Consider the following 19866-nt stretch of genomic DNA (forward strand, 5'->3'; position numbering starts at 1 on the left):
TCCAGTCCAGGCCCGGTTCCGTGTGACGTCATCAGGTCAGACGCGCACAGTCACGTGACCTTGGTCACCAGCCGTCTGCCCAAGCCGTACCCCCGGAACCCCACCGCCTCAGGGCTCCCCCCAATGCCCCCTCGCTCATACAGAGGGAGGCTGGATGCTGGCAATTTGTCAGCCAGGACCACCCGTCCCCGCAGCCCCCAAACAGTGCACCCTGAAGCCACCCCTTAGCTGGCCGCCCATGTGGAGCCGGCCCTGTCCCTGCCCTGGCTGGGGGCTTTCTTCACCCTGCATCCTGCCTCAAGCTGCCAGGGCTGTCCGAAACTGTCACCCATCCTGTCTTTAATAGATCCTCCCTTCCCGCCTATGTACTGCAGGGCCAAGCCACCGCCTCCAGGAAACCTCCCTCCACTGCCCCCCAGCCCAGCCCCCGCCTGACACCCCACGTCCAGGGCCCTCCCCATCCCCTCCACGCACTCTCTGCCGTGCCGATGGGGGGAAGGGTGCATCCCAGTTTCCGGGCAGGGCTCCAGGCTGTGCATCACTGGCGGGGGGGGGGGGAGTTGGGAGGGGCCATAGGAAACACCTGAGCAAGGCGGAGACCCGCATCCCCTTCCCCTTCCCCCCACCAGCGACTGACGGGGGGAGGGGAGCCGACGGTGAAGTCGGGGGGGGGTCCTGACGGTGGCCCCGCTTCCTGCAGGCCCCCGACCTCGCTGCAGGTCTGCAGTGGCCTTCCCTGTGGAAAAACAACAGACACTACCCCGGACACATCCGCCATCAGGCGAACGGCGCTGGGGAATAATCGTTTCCGGAAGTACCGAGGATCCGGCCAAGCTTCTCCCCAGACTTTCCCCTGACCGGGGGGCGGTCACAGGCCGAGCTGCCAAATCCAAGACCCGAGGAGGGATTTCTGCCAGTTAGAGAGTGAACCCCCCCAGGGGAAGGGAACACCTCATTTCTGGTGGTGTTCTCTCCGAGATTCTCAGTGTCTGGGCGCTCAATAATTAATCGATCGATTCGTCAATCAATAAATGCACTTGAAGCCAGTTCCCTACAGTCTCTAAGGGAGGAGACTTGGCCCTGGAATTCCCTCCCGCTTCTTGGGCAAGTCACTTCACTTCTCTGTCTGTACAATGGGGATTAAGAGGCCATGGAGGGCAGGGACTGAGTCCAACCTGATTAGCTTGTATCTTCCTCAGGGCTTGGTACAGGTCCTGGCACGTAGTAAACGCTTAACCAACACCACAGTTATTACATCATAAATCAGACCACCACTCTCTTCAGCCCCAAAGCCTTATTAAAAGCACAGCTCCTCCATGAGGCCTTCCCAGACCAAGTCCTCATTTCCCCATCCACCTTCCCCTCTGCATCAACTGTGCATTTGGCTAGGTCCCCCTTAAACATTCTGATACTCACCCCAGTCCCAAAACACTTATGACAAATCCGTAATATTTTCCCCACCCCAAATCTACTTTAGGGTCTGTCCTCCCATCCAAACTGTCAACTCTCTGTGGGCAGGGATCGTGCCTACCAATTCTGTCGCTTCCCAAGGACTTAGCACAGTGCTCCGCACATAGTAAGTGCTCAGGAAATACCACTGACCGGTTGATTGATCCCCTCTAGACTGTGAGCTCGTCGTGGGAAGGAACGTGTCTACTTACTCTGTTGTGTGGTAATCTCCCAAGCTCTTAGGACAGTGCTCTGCACACAGTTGGTGCTCAATAAATACGACTGACTGACTGAGGCTGCTTCACACTACGGGAAAGGCGTTGGGGAAGGAAGACCAGGTATATGGACGGTCGGGAGGTGGTTGAGAGGATTAAGCGGAATCCCTCTCTAGAGGTATGGACCCCTCTCCCCTCCCCACAGGTCCCACGCCCTCTCACACCTCCGTCTACACAGGGGGAGGTTGGGGGTGGCTGACGGGCAGGGCGACGACGGAGCAGAGCACGACGGGAGATGGAAAGGGGTGCAAGATGGAACCACGGGCGGTGAGGGAGAGCGTCACAAGAGCCAGATGGCGTGTAGGCCTTCCGGGCCTGAAGGAGGGGAAAACCGGGAGAGCAGGCGGGAACGGAAGAATGAGAGAATGTGTCAGGCGCTGTGCCGGGGGAAGGGCGACAGGAAGGGGTCCGGACATGCAAAAGGCGGGACAAAGAAGTCACTGAGGTTGAAAACAAATCTTACCTCCCACAGATCCCAAGGAAGAGACTGAAGCGTAACGAGAATAACATGGTTAGCGTCAAGACTGTTAGCATCGAGGCAACACGGCATATTCTAAGCGTCGGCCCTAAAGTGATGGTTAAATCCTGAGGCTGCAGGGACCTGGGGAGGTCATTTGGGCCAGGAAGGAAATCAGCTGATAGAGATGGGTGTTGAGACTCTTTTGTTTCTCCAGAGATGGGCTGGCCACAACTCCCTGCGCTTTGGATCCGTCGCCCCTAAGCACTTGATAATAATAATAATATTAATAATAATGTTGGTGTTTGTTAAGCGCTTACTATGTGCCGAGCACTGTTCTAAGCGCTGGGGGAGATACAGGGTAATCGGGTTGTCCCACGTGAGGCTCACAGTTAATCCCCATTTTACAGATGGGGTAACTGAGGCACAGAGAAGTTAAGTGACTTGCCCACAGTCACACAGCTGACAAGTGGCAGAGCCGGGATTCGAACTCATGACCTCTGACTCCCAAGCCCGTGCTCTTTCCACTGAGCAACACTGCTTCTCTTGATATTCACTTCCCACTCAGCCCCACAGCACTGACTCAGCTGGAGGGAAGCAGTATGGGGCAGTGGATAGAGCCCGGGCCTGGGAGTCAGAAAGTCATAGGTTCTAATCCCAGCTCCCCCACTTGCCTGCTGTGCGCCCTTGGCCAAGTCACTTCACTTCTCTGTGCTTCGGTTCCCTCATCTATAAAACGGGGATTGAGACTGTGAGCCCCACATGGGAAGGGGACTGCGTCCAACCCGATTTGCTTTGTATCCACCCCGGCGTTTAGTACAGTGCCTGGCACATAGTAAGCGCTTAACCAATGCCACATTATGACTATTACTTATGTCCACATCTGTAATTTATTAAAATAGCTATCTCCCATTCTAGACTATGAGCTCCTCTTGGGCAGAGAATGCAGCTCACAATTGTGTTATACCGTAGTCTCCCAACTGTACTCTTATCTTGTCTGCTGTGTGACCTTGGGCAAGTCCCTTAACTTCTCTTTGCCTCAGTTACCTCACCTGTAAAAAAATGGGGATTAATAAGAGTGTGAGCCCAATATGGGACAGAGTGTGTCCAACTTGATTAACTTGTATCTACCCCAGCGCTTAGAACAGTGCTTGGCTCATAGTAAGCGCTTAACAAGTACCATAATCATTAATTATAAATGCTTAGTCCAGTGCTCTGCACACAGTAAGCGCTCAAAAATACCGCTGATTGATTAGTCATCTATTCCCATGCTTCATCCCGGTGATAGGAAGCTCCTCCTTTTGTCTAACTGCACTCTCTCTTGCTGCAATGTATTCTTGATCCTCTTGTAGGTATGGAGTCATTTATCTATTTATTTATTTATATTAATGTCTGTCTCCCGCTCTAGGCTGTGAGCTCATCGTGGGCAGGATCGTGTCTGTTTGTTGTTACGACGTACTCTCCCAAGCGCTCAGTACAGTGCTTTGCACACGATAAGCGCTCCATAAATACGATCGAATGTGTCCTCCCTCTTAAGGAGTCTACCTGAGTTTGTGGATGGCTCATTTTGCCATCCCTGAGCCGCTAACTACAAATGCCTATTTGCTCACTAAAAAGCTCCCTACCTTTTGCCCCTTCCAGGTACCGTACCCTCCCAGGCACTTAATACAGTGTTCTGTGCACAGTAAGCCCTCGAAAAATATGATTGATTGAGAGGGAGTTAGTGGAAATGATCCCTCCCCTCAAGGCCCTCACAGTGTGATGAGGAGTTGCAAATAAATACGCAAAACTCCCGGTTAGAACGGTTCTAAACCCAGCTCCACCACTTGTCCTCTGTGTGACTCTGGGCAAGTCACTTCCCCGCCCTGGGCCTCAGTTACCTCATCTGGAAAGTGGAGGTGAAGATGTGAGCCCAACGTGGGACAGGGACTGTGTCCAACCTGATTTACTCGTATCGACCCCGGCGCTTAGTACAGTACCCGGTACATAGTGAGCGCTGACAGATACCACTATTATTAGGACCACCAGGGGCTTGGGGGAGGTAGTCGGGGCCTCGGGGTCCCCCGGGGCTCGGGGCCAGCAGCCGGGGGAAGACGAGGCAGCAGGAGGGACCGACCTGAGCCGAGGGCGTGGAGGGGGCCTTCCCCGGGCTGGCGATGGGCCGGAGGGGGTCAAAATCGAAATCCAGCAGGCTGGCGGGCTCCTGGAAGGGCCCGGGAGCGTCAAACTTGGCAGCGGGGAGGGAGGAGGGAGAGCAGGGGTTAGCGTTAGTGGTTAGTCCGGTACACGCTCCCGCGCACGCACCAACGCACGCTCACCCACCCGCACGCTTAGCTCCGGCTGACGCCGCTTCCCCCGGAGAGCGCTGAGCGACGGAGGCTGGAGCCACGATCCTGGGTCCGGGGCGCAATGCCAGAGGAGCCCTCGCTCCCCAAGGCTGACCCCAGTTTGGGGGAGCGGCCGGAAGGAGTCGGCCCTTCTAAGGGCAAGTCCACCCTCTCCCATCCCAGAGAGCAGAGGGCACCAACAATCCACCAGTGGAATCGGTTGAGCGCTTACCATGTGCAGAGCACTGTACAGAGCAGATGGGAGAGTAAAAGCCAGTAGAGCTAGTAGACAGGATCCCTGACCTCAAGGAGCTGACAAGCCAGAGGGGGAGACAGGTCAATATCTGTTTCCTTTTGGCTTCCTTTAACCACTCACGGCTTTCGAAACCCAGTGAAAAGGAGTTAGACTGTAAGCTCTTGTACCGTACTCTCGCAAGTGCTTACTACAGTGCTCTGCCCTGTCTGACTGTGGGCAAGTCACTTAACTTCTCTGTGCCTCAGTTACCTCATCTGTAAAATGGGGATTAAGACTGTGAGCCTCTCGTGGGACAACCTGATGACCCTGCATCGCCCCCAGGGCTTAGAACAGTGCTCTGCACATAGTAAGCGCTTAACAAATACCAATATTATCATTATTATAAAGCGTGGGCCTGAGAGTCACAAGGACTGGGATTCTAATCCCAGCTCTGCCACTCGTCTGCTGTGTGAACTTGGGCAAGTCACTTCATTTCTCTGGGCCTCAGTTTCTTCATCTGGAAAATGGGGATTGAGACGGTGAGCCCCAGGTTGGACAGGGACTGTGTCCGACCGTATCGCTTGTACCCAACCCAGCGATTAGTACAGTGCCCGAAACATACTAAGTACTTAAAAAATACCATAATAATAATATTACTATTATCATTATTATGAATCCCTCCTGAGGTCCCAGAGTGAACTCCCAGCCCCACACTGCACAAGTTTATTCATCCGGAGCATCAGAGAGGAGCAGCACAACCTGGCCGGGTCTGGGTTCTGATGCCACTTGCCTGCTGGGTGACCTGAGGCAAGTCGTTTCACTTCTCTGGGTCTCGGTCTCCCCATCTGTAAAATGGGGATTCAACACCCATTCTCCCTCCCATTTAGTCTGCGAGCTCCACACAGGACAGGGCTAGAGAAGGAGCGGGGCTTAGCGGATAGAACCCGGAGCTGGGAGTCAGAAAGACCTGGGTCCTAATCCTGGCTCCACCACCTGTCTGCTCTGTAACCTTAGGCAAGTCGCTTCTCCGTCCCTCAGTTCCCTCACCTGTAAAAAGGAGATTTAGACTGTGAACCCCATGCAGGATAAGAACGGTGTCCAACCTGATTAATTTCCAACTACCCCAGCGCGTAGAACAGTGCTTGACACAGTTAAGCGCTTAACAAGTACCATAATTAACATTAAGGATTAGGTGTCTGATCTGATTGCATTATAATTCCCCCAGCATTCAGCACGATATGCAGCACATAGTAAGCGCCTGACAGAGAACACGATTAACAGATCCCCTGTTCTCCCCCCCGGGCCTCGTGAGCTCCCCAGCCAGAGCCCCGGCCCCCCGAAACCCACCTGGGGTAACCCACCGCCCTCTGAGCGCTGCCCCGGGAGGGGCCGGGACGGAGGGGGGCCGGAGCTGAGCCGCGCTAACCTGTGACGGGGTGGTGATGCTGATCTCGGGGACAAAACCGTCCTCAAACAGACTGATGATGTGGCCCTGCTTCACATCCTTGGACGGAGTGTGTTTGGGAGGAGGTGGGACGGGAGGACCTTTCCTCAGCTGCAAGCGAACGGCCACGGCCCACGGCCACGGCGCGACGCGGGCACGAGACAAGTCCACGGCACGACACGAGACGACACGGAATGACGGCCACAGAAGCCACGGCCACGGGACGCGGTTTAAAAACAAACACAGAGAGAGAGAGAGAGACACAGAGCTCAGGTTAGCAAAACCCCGGAGACGGGAGAGGCGGCGGGTTGGCAGGGCAGGACGGAGGGGTGTCAGTGTGGCAGCCGCAGCAGGTGGGGAGACAAGTAGTAGATGCCTCCCCGCCGCCCTCTACACCACCTCCCCGGCACCTCCCCAGGCAGCGGGCCCAAACAGGGTAAAGGGCTAGTCTAGCCCAAAATGCCAACGGCAGAGGTCCAGAACTAGCCTGGATCCCTCCACCTCCCGCCCTTGGGAAGCCACAGAGCCCAGACCGCGTAGCATGGCAGCCCGACGGTGAAGGAGTTAACTCTCCTCCGATGGGGGGACGACAGGATTGATGTCGAGAGGGTTCCTTCTCTCGAATCCTTTTCTGGAGGGCTCCTGGAGTCTCGTCAGTGGGGGCGGGGGCGTTGGGAGAAGGATTAGAGCGTACTTTCCCAAGCGCTTAGTACGGTGCTGAGCTCACAGTAAGTGCTCAGTAAATACCACTGATCGATCGATCGATTGACTGAAAAGGAGGAGGAAGGAGGGGAAGGAGGGAGGAAGAGGATAGGGAGGTGGGAGGAGGAGGGGAGGAGGAGGGTAGAAAGAGGGTTCCCCCATCCCCTGGAGGCTAGGGGCAACATGCAGAAATCATCCCTCCCATCACCATGCTCCCACCCCCAGACCATTGCCAGACAGCCAGGATGGGTCCTACAAGGTCCCCATGCAAGGGAAGGATGGCTACGGCCCACCAAAGGGCCCTGATCTCCCCCTCCCGTGCCTCAGAACGGCCGCCCCTGTAATCCCCTCCCGGATCCAGAAGTACACAGGCACCACACTCCTCTCCTGGGTCCGGAGGGACACAGATACTGTGATTCCCACCCGGGTACCACACTCCCCTCCCAGGTCCAGGAGGACAGCGACGCTGTGTTCCTCTCCCGGGGACATGGGCACGAGACTCTTCGCCAGGGTCCTGGCAGACACGGACGTTGTGCTCCCCTCCTCAATCCGGGGGACCCGTGGATCACACTCTTTTCCCGGGTCCCGGTGGACCCCGAGGATCTGCTCCCCTCCCAGATCCAAAGGGAGACAGATTCCATACACTTCTCCCAGGTCCTCGCAGACACCGCGCTCGGCTTCCCTCCTGGATCTGAGGGACACGGATACTACGATCTCCTCCCCGGTCCAGGTGGATATAGTCACCACACTCCTCTCCCAGGTCCAGGCGGACACTGATGCTCCGCTCCCATCTCAGATCCAGGGGGACGTGGATACCGCAATCCTCTCCCCGGGCCCAGGGGATACGTCTACTGTCATTCCCTTCCCGGTCCAGGGAGACACAGGCACCGCTTAGTACAGTGCTTTGCACAAAGTAAGTGCTCAATAAATATGACTGAACAAATAAGTGAAGGTGATCCCATCCCAGGTCCGGAGGGACCTAGGCACCACACTTCTTTTTTCTGAGACGGAGACAATGCGATCCCCTCCCGAGTCCAGAGGTAGTGCTGACACTGTGATCCTCTCCCCAGCTCTGGTGGATTCAGGCATCACTCTCCCCTCCCAGGTCAGGGGAGACACAGACACTGTGAGTCTCCTCTCTGGTCCAAAGGGACACGGATACTGGAATCCCCACCCCAGTCCTGGTGGAGACAGGCACCGCACCCCCCTCCCGGGTCCTGGGGGAGACGAGGGGACACCACTTCCACTCCGGGGGGGTCGGCAGCCGCAGTAGACGCGAAGGAGGGCGAGCCCTGGCGATCCAAACCCCAGAGAGAAAGGCATCCAGTCGCACCAGTACCGAACGGGGGTAGACTAGACTATCCCATGGCACTCGGCAGAGCCCGTTGGTCCCGGCCACCCCGCCTCCCAGTAGCCACCGGGAGGCAATAGGGCACTGCCAGGGTCCGGGCCCCAGCCATTCCCAGCCAAGTCCAGCCTCGACTCCCCATGGGGTGACCGAGGCGCATCCCTCGCCCCCACTGCCAAGCCCACGAGACTGCCGCCAGACAGCCTGGCCGAGGTGGGGGCGGCCGAGGAGAAAGCTGCCGGGCAGCAGGAAACATGGCGGCCCATTCCACGGTATTGGCTTCTCCCAAGCGCTTAGTACAGTGCTCCGCACACAGTCAGCACTCAATAAATACCATTGTGTGATTGACTGAGGAGCGGACCACTCTGCCAAAAAGCCAAGCAAATGGAGAAAGGAGTTATTGATGAGGCAGGGAGAGCGTTGTTGGGGGGCAGAGGGACTTCTGACTTTAACAGGTCAATTTAGTCTACTGAGGCTTCTCTGCTTTGTAGGGCTTTGGGGGGCAGTGCTGCCCTTAAAGCATTAAAGCCCAAGACACTGTCAGTCTCCCCCTCTCAAACTTCATCTCTCTACCCCCTCTGGTCTCTTATTTGCTCTCTCTGTCTCTGTCTCACTTACTTTCTGTCTCTTTGTCTCTCTCTCTAGATCCCTGTCCATGTGTCTGTCTCTTACTTCTCTCAGTCTCTTTTGGTTCCTCTCTCAATTACTCAGTCTCAGTCTCTCAGTCTCTTCGTTTCTCTCTTGGTATCTCTTAGTTTCTGCCTCAGTCTCTCAGTCCCTTGATTTATCTCTCTTGTATCTCTCTGCATTGGTCTCTTTTGGTGTCTCTCTCTCGCCTCTAAATCTTGGTGTCTCAGTCTCCCTTGCCTTCTTTCTGTCTCTCAGTCTTGGTCTCAGTCACTCACTTGCTCTCCCTTGGCCTCTCTCCGTCTTGGTCTCTCAGTGTCTCTCTGTCTCTCAGTATTTTGGCTCTCACCGGGCAGCTCAGAGTGGGCTGGGGAGGGGCAAAGGGACAAAAAAAAGGTCAACAGCTCCACAGAGCCTCGTCAAGGAAAAGAACAACGCCTCCTTGGAGAAGACGGGCAGCGTGGAAGGGCCCTCCCACCCCACCCTGCCTGCTGCCGGGAAAAGACACACACACACACACACATATCTTCCTTGCTTCCACCAACTGAGAAGGAAGAGAAACAGCCAAAGAAACAGGCACCTGAAAGGCTAGAAGAAAAGGTGTAGAAACGGGAAAAAAGAAAATCAGAAAAGCCAAAGGGAAAAGAAAGAGGCAGAGAAACAGCAAGCTGGAAAAGCCAGGGAGAAGGGAAAGAGGCAGAGAAACAGGAAACTGAAAAAGCCAGGGAGAAGAGAAGGATGATCATCTGAAAACTGAAAAAAAAGGAAGGCAAGGAAGAGGTGGTGAAACTGGAAAAGCTAGAAAAAAAAGGGGCAAGGGGAAGAGAGAGATAGAGAAGAGAGAAGAGTAAACAGAAAAAAGAGAAGAGAGAAGCAGCGAAAATGAAGAGAGTGAAGAGAGTGAGAGAGGAAAGAGAGGAGAAAGAAGAGAGAGAAGGGAGAGGCGAGAGAAGAGAGGAAAAGGAAAAAGATAGAATGTGCAAGGATGAAGAGGACTGGAAAAGCCAGGGAGAAGAGAAGGATGATCATCTGAAAACTGAAAAAGCCAGCAAGATAAGAAAGAGGTGGAGAACCCGGAAAAGCCAGAAAAAGAGGAAGGGGGATGAGAGAGAGAGAAGGGTGAACAGAAAAAGAGAAGAGAGAAGGAGCAAGGATGAAGAGAGAGAAGAGATGAGAGTGGAGAGGAGATAGAGGAGAGAAGAGAGCAAACTGGAAAAAGAGAGAATGAACAAGAATGAAGAGAAAGGGAGATGAGAGAGAAGAGAGAGCAAGGAGAGGAGACAGAAGAGAGTGAAGAGGAAAAAGAAAAGAGAGAAGAGAGAGCCAACGAGAAGGCGCATGGAGTGGGCTGGGGCAGAGGGTACTACCTGAGACGGTGATTTGGGGACAGAGGCCCCGCTGGCATCGAGAGTGGCCGGCTCCGGCTCGTGGTTCACTTTGATCTCTGGGGTGCCGACCGGGGACCCGTCCGGAGGCGGGGAGGGACTCTCCCCTTTGGCGGCGGCGTTGTCACTACGGAGACAGACAGCAGGGAGGGGAGGAGAGCATGATGAGCCAGGCCGGCGTCCGGGGGGTCTGCCCGGCTCCTCCTCCTCCTCCCACACCCCTGGGCTCTCAGCCCAATGTGGAGGAGGAGGAGGAAGAGGCGGGAGAGGGGCCGGGAGGGAGATTGGTGAGACGGAGAGAAAAGCAGAGACTGAAGAATCAGCGTCAGAAGGACAGGAATCAAAAGGCAGGAAGCTGTGGTCAACCACAGCTGGAGGAGGGATGGAGGGGCAGTCCAAAAGGGAGGACCAGAAAAAGGGAGCGAGGTGGAGGTGGAGTGGGGTGGAGAAAGATGGAAGCCGACAGACCTCAGTTTCCCCAAAACTGGGCGGCGGGACCACGGGGTACTCCTTCCTCCATCTCGCCCCTCCCCGACTCGACACCCTCACAGCCAGAGGAGTCACTGCCCGGACCCCCACGAGCCAACAGGCTACCCATACCTGCGGCCCCCTCCCACATTGCCCCCTCACACAGGACTGTACTGAACAGAAAACACCAAGCTGCCCTACCTGGGTCTGCTCCGAAAACGCACACGCATCAACCACTGCCATTCTCCTTAGCGCAGGGAGCAAACGTCATGATCCCCATGGCAGTTGTTAAGCGCTTACTATGTGCCAAGCACTGTACTGAGCACTGGGGTGGACGGGGGATAATCAGTTCCCACCCTACATGGGGCTCACATTAAGGGCTTCCGGGCTCCTCATCTGTGGGTATGACGGGGAGGCCCTGGGAAGAATCTAGTAATCCTCCAAATTTCACTCACCCCCAGCCTATCTCCCAATCTGCTCTCCGGAAGCTGCAAGGGGGCTCAAGCTTCCTTACTCTCCCTGCCCCTGTCCAACCTTGAGGGGAGAAACTGAGAAAACGACGATAGCGCCTAAGGTAGGGGGCAGAGAGGGCTGAGAAGCACAGGGGTTTGGGTAATCCACATTCTTTGGCTTTAGTCCCTGGAGAAGGGCCAGGTGACTATATTCAGTGCCCAACTCCAAGTGGCTTTTCCCCACATGGGGAAGGGGATTGGGGGGAAGGGGGAAGGCTTCCCCCATCTTGTTCCTCATTTTGATGGGTGTGGAGTTAACCCACACATGGGTGGATGGGGGGAGGGAGGGACACAGAGCTTGACCGCCAAGGAAACGAGCAAAGGAACAGCATTCGGTAAGCGCTTACTAGATGCAAAGTGCTGGGGGAGATACAAGATCATCGGATCGGACACCGTCTCTGTCCCTCACGGGGCTCACGGTCTAAGGGGAAGGGAGAACAGGTATGGAATCCCCATTTTACAGATGAGGAAACTGAGGCCCAGAGAGGTGAAATGACTTGCCCAAGGTCACACGGCGGGCAAGAGCCAGAGCTGGAATTAGAACACAGGGCCTGTGACTCCCAGACCTGGGCTCTTTCCACTAGGCAATACTGCCTCTCGCTATTTGGATGTCCGGCTAGATGGAGGGCGTTCAGGGATCCGCGGGCCCTCCCTCCCCCCGGGACAGGAGTCGGGCAATGCTGGATAGCAGAGAGCTCACCGGGGGTGGTCTGGTAAGAGGGGAGGGGTTAGGCTCGTCACCCTCGGCCCCGAGGGGACCAGACTGCCATTCCAAGAAGAAGCGCACACACTGGGAGCGTTTGGGATGTTAGTCACGTCCAGGCCCGGGGAACCGTGCAGAAGGGCTGGGGACGCCTGTTAGCCGGGGATGGGGAGAGGGTCCGGGCCTGGGGGGGGCTCTGGTTTTTAGAGGAAGCCAGGCGAGCCCACACCACACAGCTGTCGGGACTGGTACCTGCTCTTCTTTCTCCTCAGCCTGGAGAACAGTTTAGTTTTCTTTCTGTGGGGACGGCACGCAGACGACTCAGTTTCCACGACCACGCGTGTCCGGGCAGGGCAGACGGGCCGCTGCACGGTTGCCCCGGGCCACGTGACTTGGCCTTGTGAAAGGAAGCCTCGGAAGCCCCTCCAGTCACCAGGGGCCGAGCCCGGGGGCACCGAGTCCACGACGGCCCCGTCCCACCCCTGCCCCGACGACACCGAAACCCTTCCTGTCACGGCGGCCCCGAAGACCAGGAGGAGCTGAGGCTGATTTGGGAAAGGGCGCTCTGCGATCCTTATCCACAAAGCCTCAGCTCCCGGTGCGCTAGCACGACGGGCTTGTAGGCTTCCTTCATTCACGGCCCCTCACATGCATATACAGACACACACACAGAAAAGAAACCACAGGAAAATGCCAGATCTCTCTGCTCTTTTCACAGTCCACAAGCCGGAGGGGCAGAGGAGATTAATGGTGATGGTGTGGATGATGATGATGGTGACAGCCATGGGGGCAATTTTGATGAAGGTAACAGTGATAACAATGGGCAAGAAAATAACAGTGGGGAGGGCGATAGGGATAATGTTGATAAATATAATGGTGACGAGAACGGTGATGGCGATGATAACGGTGATAGGGACGGAGATGATGTTGATGAACACAGAGATGACAATAATGGTGAAAATGGTACTAGTGTCTGCTGTGTGAACTCAGGCACGTCCCTTCCTTTCTCTGGGCCTCAGTTACCTCATCTGTGAAAAGGGGATTGAGACTGTGAGCCCCATGTGGGACAAGGACCGTGTCCAGCTCGATTCACCCCCAGCGCTTAGTACAGTGCCTGGCACATGGTACGCGCTTAACAAGTAGAGAAGTAGAGAAGCGGCGGGCCTTAGTGGAAAGAGTCTGGGCTTTAGCGTCAGAGGTCATGGGTCCTAATCCCGGCTCCGCCACTTGTCTGCTGTGTGACCTTGGGCAGGCCACTTACCTTCGCTGTGCCTCAGTTACCTCATCTGTGAAATGGGGATTAAGACTGTGAGGCGCACGTGGGACAATCTGATTACTTCTATCTACCCCAATCCTTAGAACAGTGCTTGGCACAGAGTAAATGCTTAACGAATACCATTGTTGTCATTATTATTATTAAATACTACAATTACTAATTATTAAGGGTGAGGATGAAAATAATGGCGATAGTGATGGGGATAATGATGATGAACATAACCATGACCATAATGGTGAAAATAGTGATGATAAAATAACAGTGATGGTGATAATGGTGAGGGTGATAATAATGGTGAGACTGTGAGCCCACTGTTGGGTAGGGACTGTCTCTATTTGTTGCTGAATTGTACTTTCCAAGTGCTTAGTACAGTGTTCTGCACACAGTAAGCACTCAATAAATAAATGAATGAATGAATAGGTGGGTGATGAAGATTAGGAGGGTGATAAAAATAGGGCGGGTTGAGGGAGATAAGAATGGAGAGGATGGTAATAATAATAATAATAATAATGTTGGCATTTGTTAAGCACTTACTATGTGCAGAGCACTGTTCTAAGCGCTGGGGTAGATACAGGGTAATCAGGTTGTCCCTCGTGAGGCTCACAGTCTTGATCCCCATTTTACAGATGAAGTAACTGAGGCACAGAGAAGTGAAGTGACTTGCCCACAGTCACACAGCTGACAAGTGGCAGAGCCAGAATTTGAACCCATGACCTCTGACTCCCAAGCCCGGGCTCTTTCCACTGAGCCACGCTGTGACTCTAATGTTGATATCTGTTAAGCGCTTACTATGTGCAGAGCACTGTTCTAAGCGCTAGGGGAGATACAGGGGAATCAGGTTGTCCCACGAGAGGCTCAGTCTTCATCCCCATTTTACAGATGAGGTAATTGAGGCACAGAGAAGTGAAGTGACTTGCCCACAGTCACACAGCTGACAAGCGGCAGAGCCGGGATTCGAACCCACGACCTCTGACTCCCAAGCCCGGGCTCTTTCCACTGAGCCACGGCGGTGATGATAATGATGAAGGTGCTTATAATGGGGAGAGTGATAAGTGATAGTGGTAATAACGGGAAGGATGATAATAATCGACAAAGTTGATAATGGGATGAAGTTGATAGAGGTGAGGATGATAGTCAAGCGGTAACTGGGGTAGAAACTGAGGGTTAAGTCCAAGCTCACAAATTTGGGGTAGATTTCGGATATGAGACCGTCGTCATAAAAGGGGCACATCCCTGTCCACGAGGAGCTTCCCCTCTAATAATAATAATGCTAATGTTGGTATTTGTTAAGCGCTTTCTATGTGCAGAGCACTGTTCTAAGCGCTGGGGTAGACACAGGGGAATCAGGTTCTCCCACGTGGGGCTCACGGTCTTAATCCCCATTTTACAGATGAGGTAACTGAGGCACAGAGAAGTGACTTGCCCACAGTCACACAGCTGACGATCGTTTTTATTGAGTGTTTTACTGGGTGCAGAGCATTAAGTGCTTGGGAGAGAACGATAGCACAGCCGCGTTCCCTGGCCACAGGTTTACAGTCTAGAGGAAGAGCTTATCGTTAGCGGGGGGAGCTTAGCTTTAGGGGCCGCAAGCTCCAGGCCCTTTCCTCTAGATGGTGGCCTTTCCAGCCGGGGGGCTTCACCAGCAGCCTGCTTGGACAGGCCCCCCACTAGCAGAGGGGGTTAGGGAGTCGCCGCGTGCCCAGTTCACCCGGCTCCCACTCTAGACTGTAAGCTGGCTGTGGGCACAGAATGTAGCTGTTTGATCGTTCTGTCGTCTTCTCCCCAGCACACAGTTCAGTACTCTGCACACAGTGAGCGCTCAGTAAATACCACCGACTGACTGACAGAGCACTGAGGCCGCCACAAGGAGAGCTGCCTTCGGGGCCAAGGAGACCGGGGGGGATCCCTGAGGTGAGGTGTTGAGGGAGGAGGTGGCAGACAGCCGGAGGACAGGAGCCCCCCGCTCCGGCCAGAGGACAAACTGGGGGGCTCACACGTGTGTGTATGTGTGTGTGTGTCTGGGAGGGCGGGGGTCTCTGATCAGGGGCTCGGCCTGAAAGCCTTCACCTGTGATAATCACAATTATAATTACGATATTTCTTAAGCGCTTACTATGTGTCATTCATTCATTCAATAGTATTTATGGAGCAGGCACTAAGCGCTGGGGCAGATACAAGCAAATAGCATTGGACACAGACCCCGTCCCACGTGGGGAATCACAGTCTCAACCCCCATTTTACAGATGAGGTAACTGAGGAACTGAGAAGCTAAGTCGACTTGCCCAAGGTCACAACAAGTGGAGTCGGCATTAGAACCCACAACCATTTTACTCCCAGGCCCGTGCTCTATCCACTACGCCACGGCAGAAAGCGAGCGACTCAATATCCAATTCCACTGGCCACGTCGAAATGACTTAGCCGTTTCTTCAGCCACTGGGAAGCAGAATGGCACGGGAAGCGGTATGGCCTGATGGCTAGAGCACGGGCCTGCGAGTCAGAGGACCTGGGTCCTAATCCCGGCTCCTCCACTTGTCTGCTGTGTGACCATGGGCAAGTCACTTCACTTCTCTGGGCCTCAAGTCACTTCACTTCTCTGGGCCTCAGTCCCCTCATCTGTAAAATGGGGATTGAGATTGTGAGCACCACAAGAGACAGGGCCTGTGTCCAGCCCTATTTGCTTGTATCCACCTCAATGCTTAGTACAGTGCCTGCCACATAGTGAGCGCTTAACAAACACCACAGTCATTTTATTATTATTCAGTCAATGGTATTTATTGAGCGCTCACTGTGTTCAGAGCACCGTACTAAGTGCTTGGGAGAGGACAGCATAACAATAAGCAGACACATTTCCCTGCAAGGGGACACACTACTCATGCCCCACCTATAACACACACACATAATAATAATAATTATGGCATTTGTTAAGCGCTTAACTATGTGCCAGGCACTGTACTAAGCTCTGGGGTGGATACGAGCAGATCGGGTTGGACACAGTCCCTGTCCCATGTGGGATTCACGGTCACTAATCCCCATTTTCCAGATGAGGGAACTGAGGCCCAGAGAAGTGAAGTGACTCGCCCAGAGTCACACAGCTGACAAGTGGCGGAGTTGGAATTAGAACCCATGACCTCTGACTCCCAGGCCCGGGCTCTTTCCACTGAGCCACACATACACACACCCACAACACACACAACATACACACACACACACTCTTTCTTTCATTCTCTCTCTTTTTCACTCTCTCTCTACCACTCTCAGCCTGAGTACGCTTTTGCCCAAAGGGAGCTCTGGACTGCAGGGGAATGGACAGATTGAGGAGGACAGTTCAGTGTGGTTCAGTGGAAAGAGCCCGGGCTTGGGAGTCAGAGGTCATGGGTTCGAATCCCAGCTCTGCCACTTGTCAGCTGGGTGACTGTGGGCAAGTCACTTCACTTCTCTGTGCCTCAGTTACCTCATCTGTAAAATGGGGATGAAGACTGTGAGCCTCACATGGGACAACCGGATTACCTTGTATCTACCCCAGCGCTTAGAACAGTGCTTGGCACATAGTAAGCACTTAAGAAATGCCAACTGCTCTCAGATTAATAATGATGGCATTTATTGAACACCTGTTAGGTGCCAAGCCCTCATCAGAGCCCTGGGGTGGATTCATGCCTGGACACAGTCCCTGTGCCACACAGGGTTCGCACTCCAAGAGGGAGGAAGAACAGGTGTTGGATCCCCATTTTACAGAGGAGGAAACTGAGGCCCATAGGAGAAAGGCAAAGATTCGAACCCAAGTCTCTTAACTCCCAGTGCTGTGCTCTTTCCACAAGGCTGTGCTGCCCTCAAAGAGCAGAATCCTCTCTAATAATAAGGACCAATAATGTGCCAAGCACAGAATCCTCTCTAATATTATGTGCCAGCGGTCAGTCCAGTGCCTGGCACCCAGTAAGCACTAAACAAACACCACAATTATTTATTATTACTATTACTGTTACTGTGTGCGGGGCACGGTACTAAGCGCTTGGGAGAGGACAATATAACACTGTAATATTCTCTGCGCCTTAATGACCTCATCTGGAAAATGGGGATTAAGACTGTTAGCCCCACGTGGGACAACCTGATTACCTTGTATTCCCCCCCAGCGCTTAGAACAGTGCTTGGCACACAGTAAGTGCTTAACAAATACCATCTTTATTATTATTATTATAACAAAATCACAGATACATTCCCTGCCCCCAACGAGCTTACAGTCTAGAAGAGGGGAGAGAGTGAATCCAACAAGATTACCAGACGAGGTCCCTGCCTTCGGGAGCTTACAATCTAACAGAGAAGCAACGTGGCTCAGTGGAAAGAGTCAGAGGGCGTCGGTTCTGGCTCTGCCATTTATCAGCTGTGTGACTTTGGGCAAATCACTTCATTTCTCTGTGCCTCAGTTACCTCATCTGAAAAGTGGGGATTAAGACTGTGAGCCCCACATGGGACAACCTGATTACCTTGTGTCTACCCCAGGGCTCAGAACAGTGTTTGGCACATAGTAAGTGCTTAAGAAATTCCATCATTATTATCATTACTTTTAACAATGCTCTCCCACCTGCCTTCCTGCTCCCCGTGGAGGCCGGGCCATCCAACCTGACTCGGAAGAGCATGAAAACCCCGGCCCCCGTGACCTTCTATTGGAGATCTCCCCTCCCTCCGGCCCAGATCTTCACCTTTCATTCATTCACTCATTCCATGGAATTTATTGAGTGCTCACTGTGATCAGAGCACTGTACTAAAGTGCTTGGGAGAGTACAATATAACCATAAACAGACAGATTCCCCGTCTTCAATGATCTTAATAATAATAATAATAATAATAATAATGTTGGTATTTGTTAAGCGCTTACTATGTGCCGAGCACTGTTCTAAGCGCTGGGGTAGACATAGGGGAATCAGGTTGTCCCACGTGAGGCTCACAGTTAATCCCCATATTACAGATGAGGTAACTGAGGCACAGAGGAGTTAAGTGACTTGCCCACAGTCACACAGCTGTCAAGTGGCAGAGCGGGGATTCAAACTCATGACCTCTGACTCCCAAACCCGTGCTCTTTCCCCTGAGCCACGCTGCTTAGAGGGTGGGCCTGGCCCCCAAGCAGTTATTAATAATAATTATTATTATAACAATAATAACAACAATATAATATTGTTTATATAACAATAATGATAACAATAATAATAGTGGTGATTGTGGTATTTGTTAAGCGTTTACTATGTGCCAAGCACTGTATACTAAGTGCTGGGGTGGATACAAGGAAATCGGGTTGGACACAGTCCCAGTCCCATGTGGGGCTCAAGGTCTCCACCCCCATTTCACAGATGAGGTAACTGAGACCCAGAGAAGTGAAGTGACTTCCCCAAGGTCACACAGCAGATAAGTGGCAGTGCCGCTGACCTTCTGACTCCCAGGCCCGAGCTCTATCCACTACGCCATACTGCTACCCGAGTTGGGGCCCCTACTCCATTCTGATCCTCCTTGACCTCTCTGCTGCCTTTGACACTGTCGACCATCCCCTCCTCCTCCATACCTTATCTCACCTTGGCTTCACGGACTCCGTCCTCTCCCGGTTCTCCTCTTACCTCTCTGGCCGATCATTCTCGGTCTCCTTCGCTGGAGCCTCCTCCCCCTCCCATCCTTTAACTGTTGGAGTTCCTCAAGGGTCAGTTCTTGGCCCTCTTCTGTTCTCCATTTACACTCACTCCCTCGGTGAACTCATCCGCTCTCACGGCTTTGACTACCATCTCTACGCAGATGACACGCAGATCTACATCTCCGCCCCTGTCCTCTCCCCCTCCCTTCAGGCTCGCATCTCCTCCTGCCTCCGGGACGTCTCCACCTGGATGTCGGCCCGCCACCTAAAACTCAACATGAGCAAGACTGAGCTCCTCATCTTCCCTCCCAAGCCCGGTCCGCTCCCAGACTTCTCTATCACCGTGGATGGCACGACCATCCTTCCCGTCCCGCAGGCCCGCAATCTCGGTGTCATCCTTGACTCGTCCCTCTCGTTCACCCCACACATCCTATCCGTTACCGAGACCTGCCGGTTTCACCTCTACAATATCGCCAAGATCCGCCCTCTCCTCTCCACCCAAACGGCTACCTTACTATTACGGGCTCTCGTTATATCCCGGCTAGACTACTGTGTCAGCCTTCTCTCTGACCTCCCTTCCTCCTCTCTCGCCCCGCTCCGGTCTATTCTTCACTCCGCTGCCCAGCTCATCTTCCTGCAGAAACGATCTGGGCCTGTCACTCCCCTTCTTAAACACCTCCAGTGGTTGCCCATCGACCTCCGCTCCAAACAAAAACTCCTCACTCTAGGCTTCGAGGCTCTCCATCACCTTGCCCCTTCCTACCTCTCCTCCCTTCTCTCTTTCTACCGCCCACCCCGCACGCTCCGCTCCTCTGCCGCCCACCTCCTCGCCGTCCCTCGGTCTCGCCTATCCCGCCGTCGACCCCTGGGTCACGTCCTCCCGCGGTCCTGGAACGCCCTCCCTCCTCACCTCCGCCAAACTGATTCTCTTTCCCTCTTCAAAACCTTACTTAAAAATCACCTCCAAGAGGCGTTCCCAGACTGAGCTCCTCTTCCCCCTCTACTCCCTCTTCCATCCCCCCTTTACCTCTCCGCAGCTAAAGCCTCA

At 53.9% G+C, this 19866-nt stretch overlaps 1 protein-coding gene across 14 annotated transcripts in view; it reads right to left on the reverse strand.

Moving 5' to 3' along the window:
• The window catches only part of BIN1 (bridging integrator 1), a 154088-nt gene that overhangs the window by 11682 nt on the left and 122540 nt on the right, over window positions 1-19866 (reverse strand). For 7 of the 14 annotated variants that reach the window (XM_029061819.1, XM_029061821.1, XM_029061817.1 and 4 more), the window contains 4 exons: window positions 10232-10376; window positions 6170-6298; window positions 4298-4408; window positions 2188-2211 (listed from right to left, as the gene is read on the reverse strand). In XM_029061819.1, the coding sequence (XP_028917652.1) occupies window positions 2188-2211; window positions 4298-4408; window positions 6170-6298; window positions 10232-10376 (409 nt within the window). The remainder of the gene's footprint in view (window positions 1-2187; window positions 2212-4297; window positions 4409-6169; window positions 6299-10231; window positions 10377-19866) is intronic. The other 7 variants (XM_029061827.1, XM_029061826.1, XM_029061825.1 and 4 more) reach the window with 3 other exon arrangements.

The sequence above is a fragment of the Ornithorhynchus anatinus genome, chromosome 1 (genome assembly GCF_004115215.2).
Source record: "Ornithorhynchus anatinus isolate Pmale09 chromosome 1, mOrnAna1.pri.v4, whole genome shotgun sequence".
NCBI lineage: Eukaryota > Metazoa > Chordata > Mammalia > Monotremata > Ornithorhynchidae > Ornithorhynchus > Ornithorhynchus anatinus.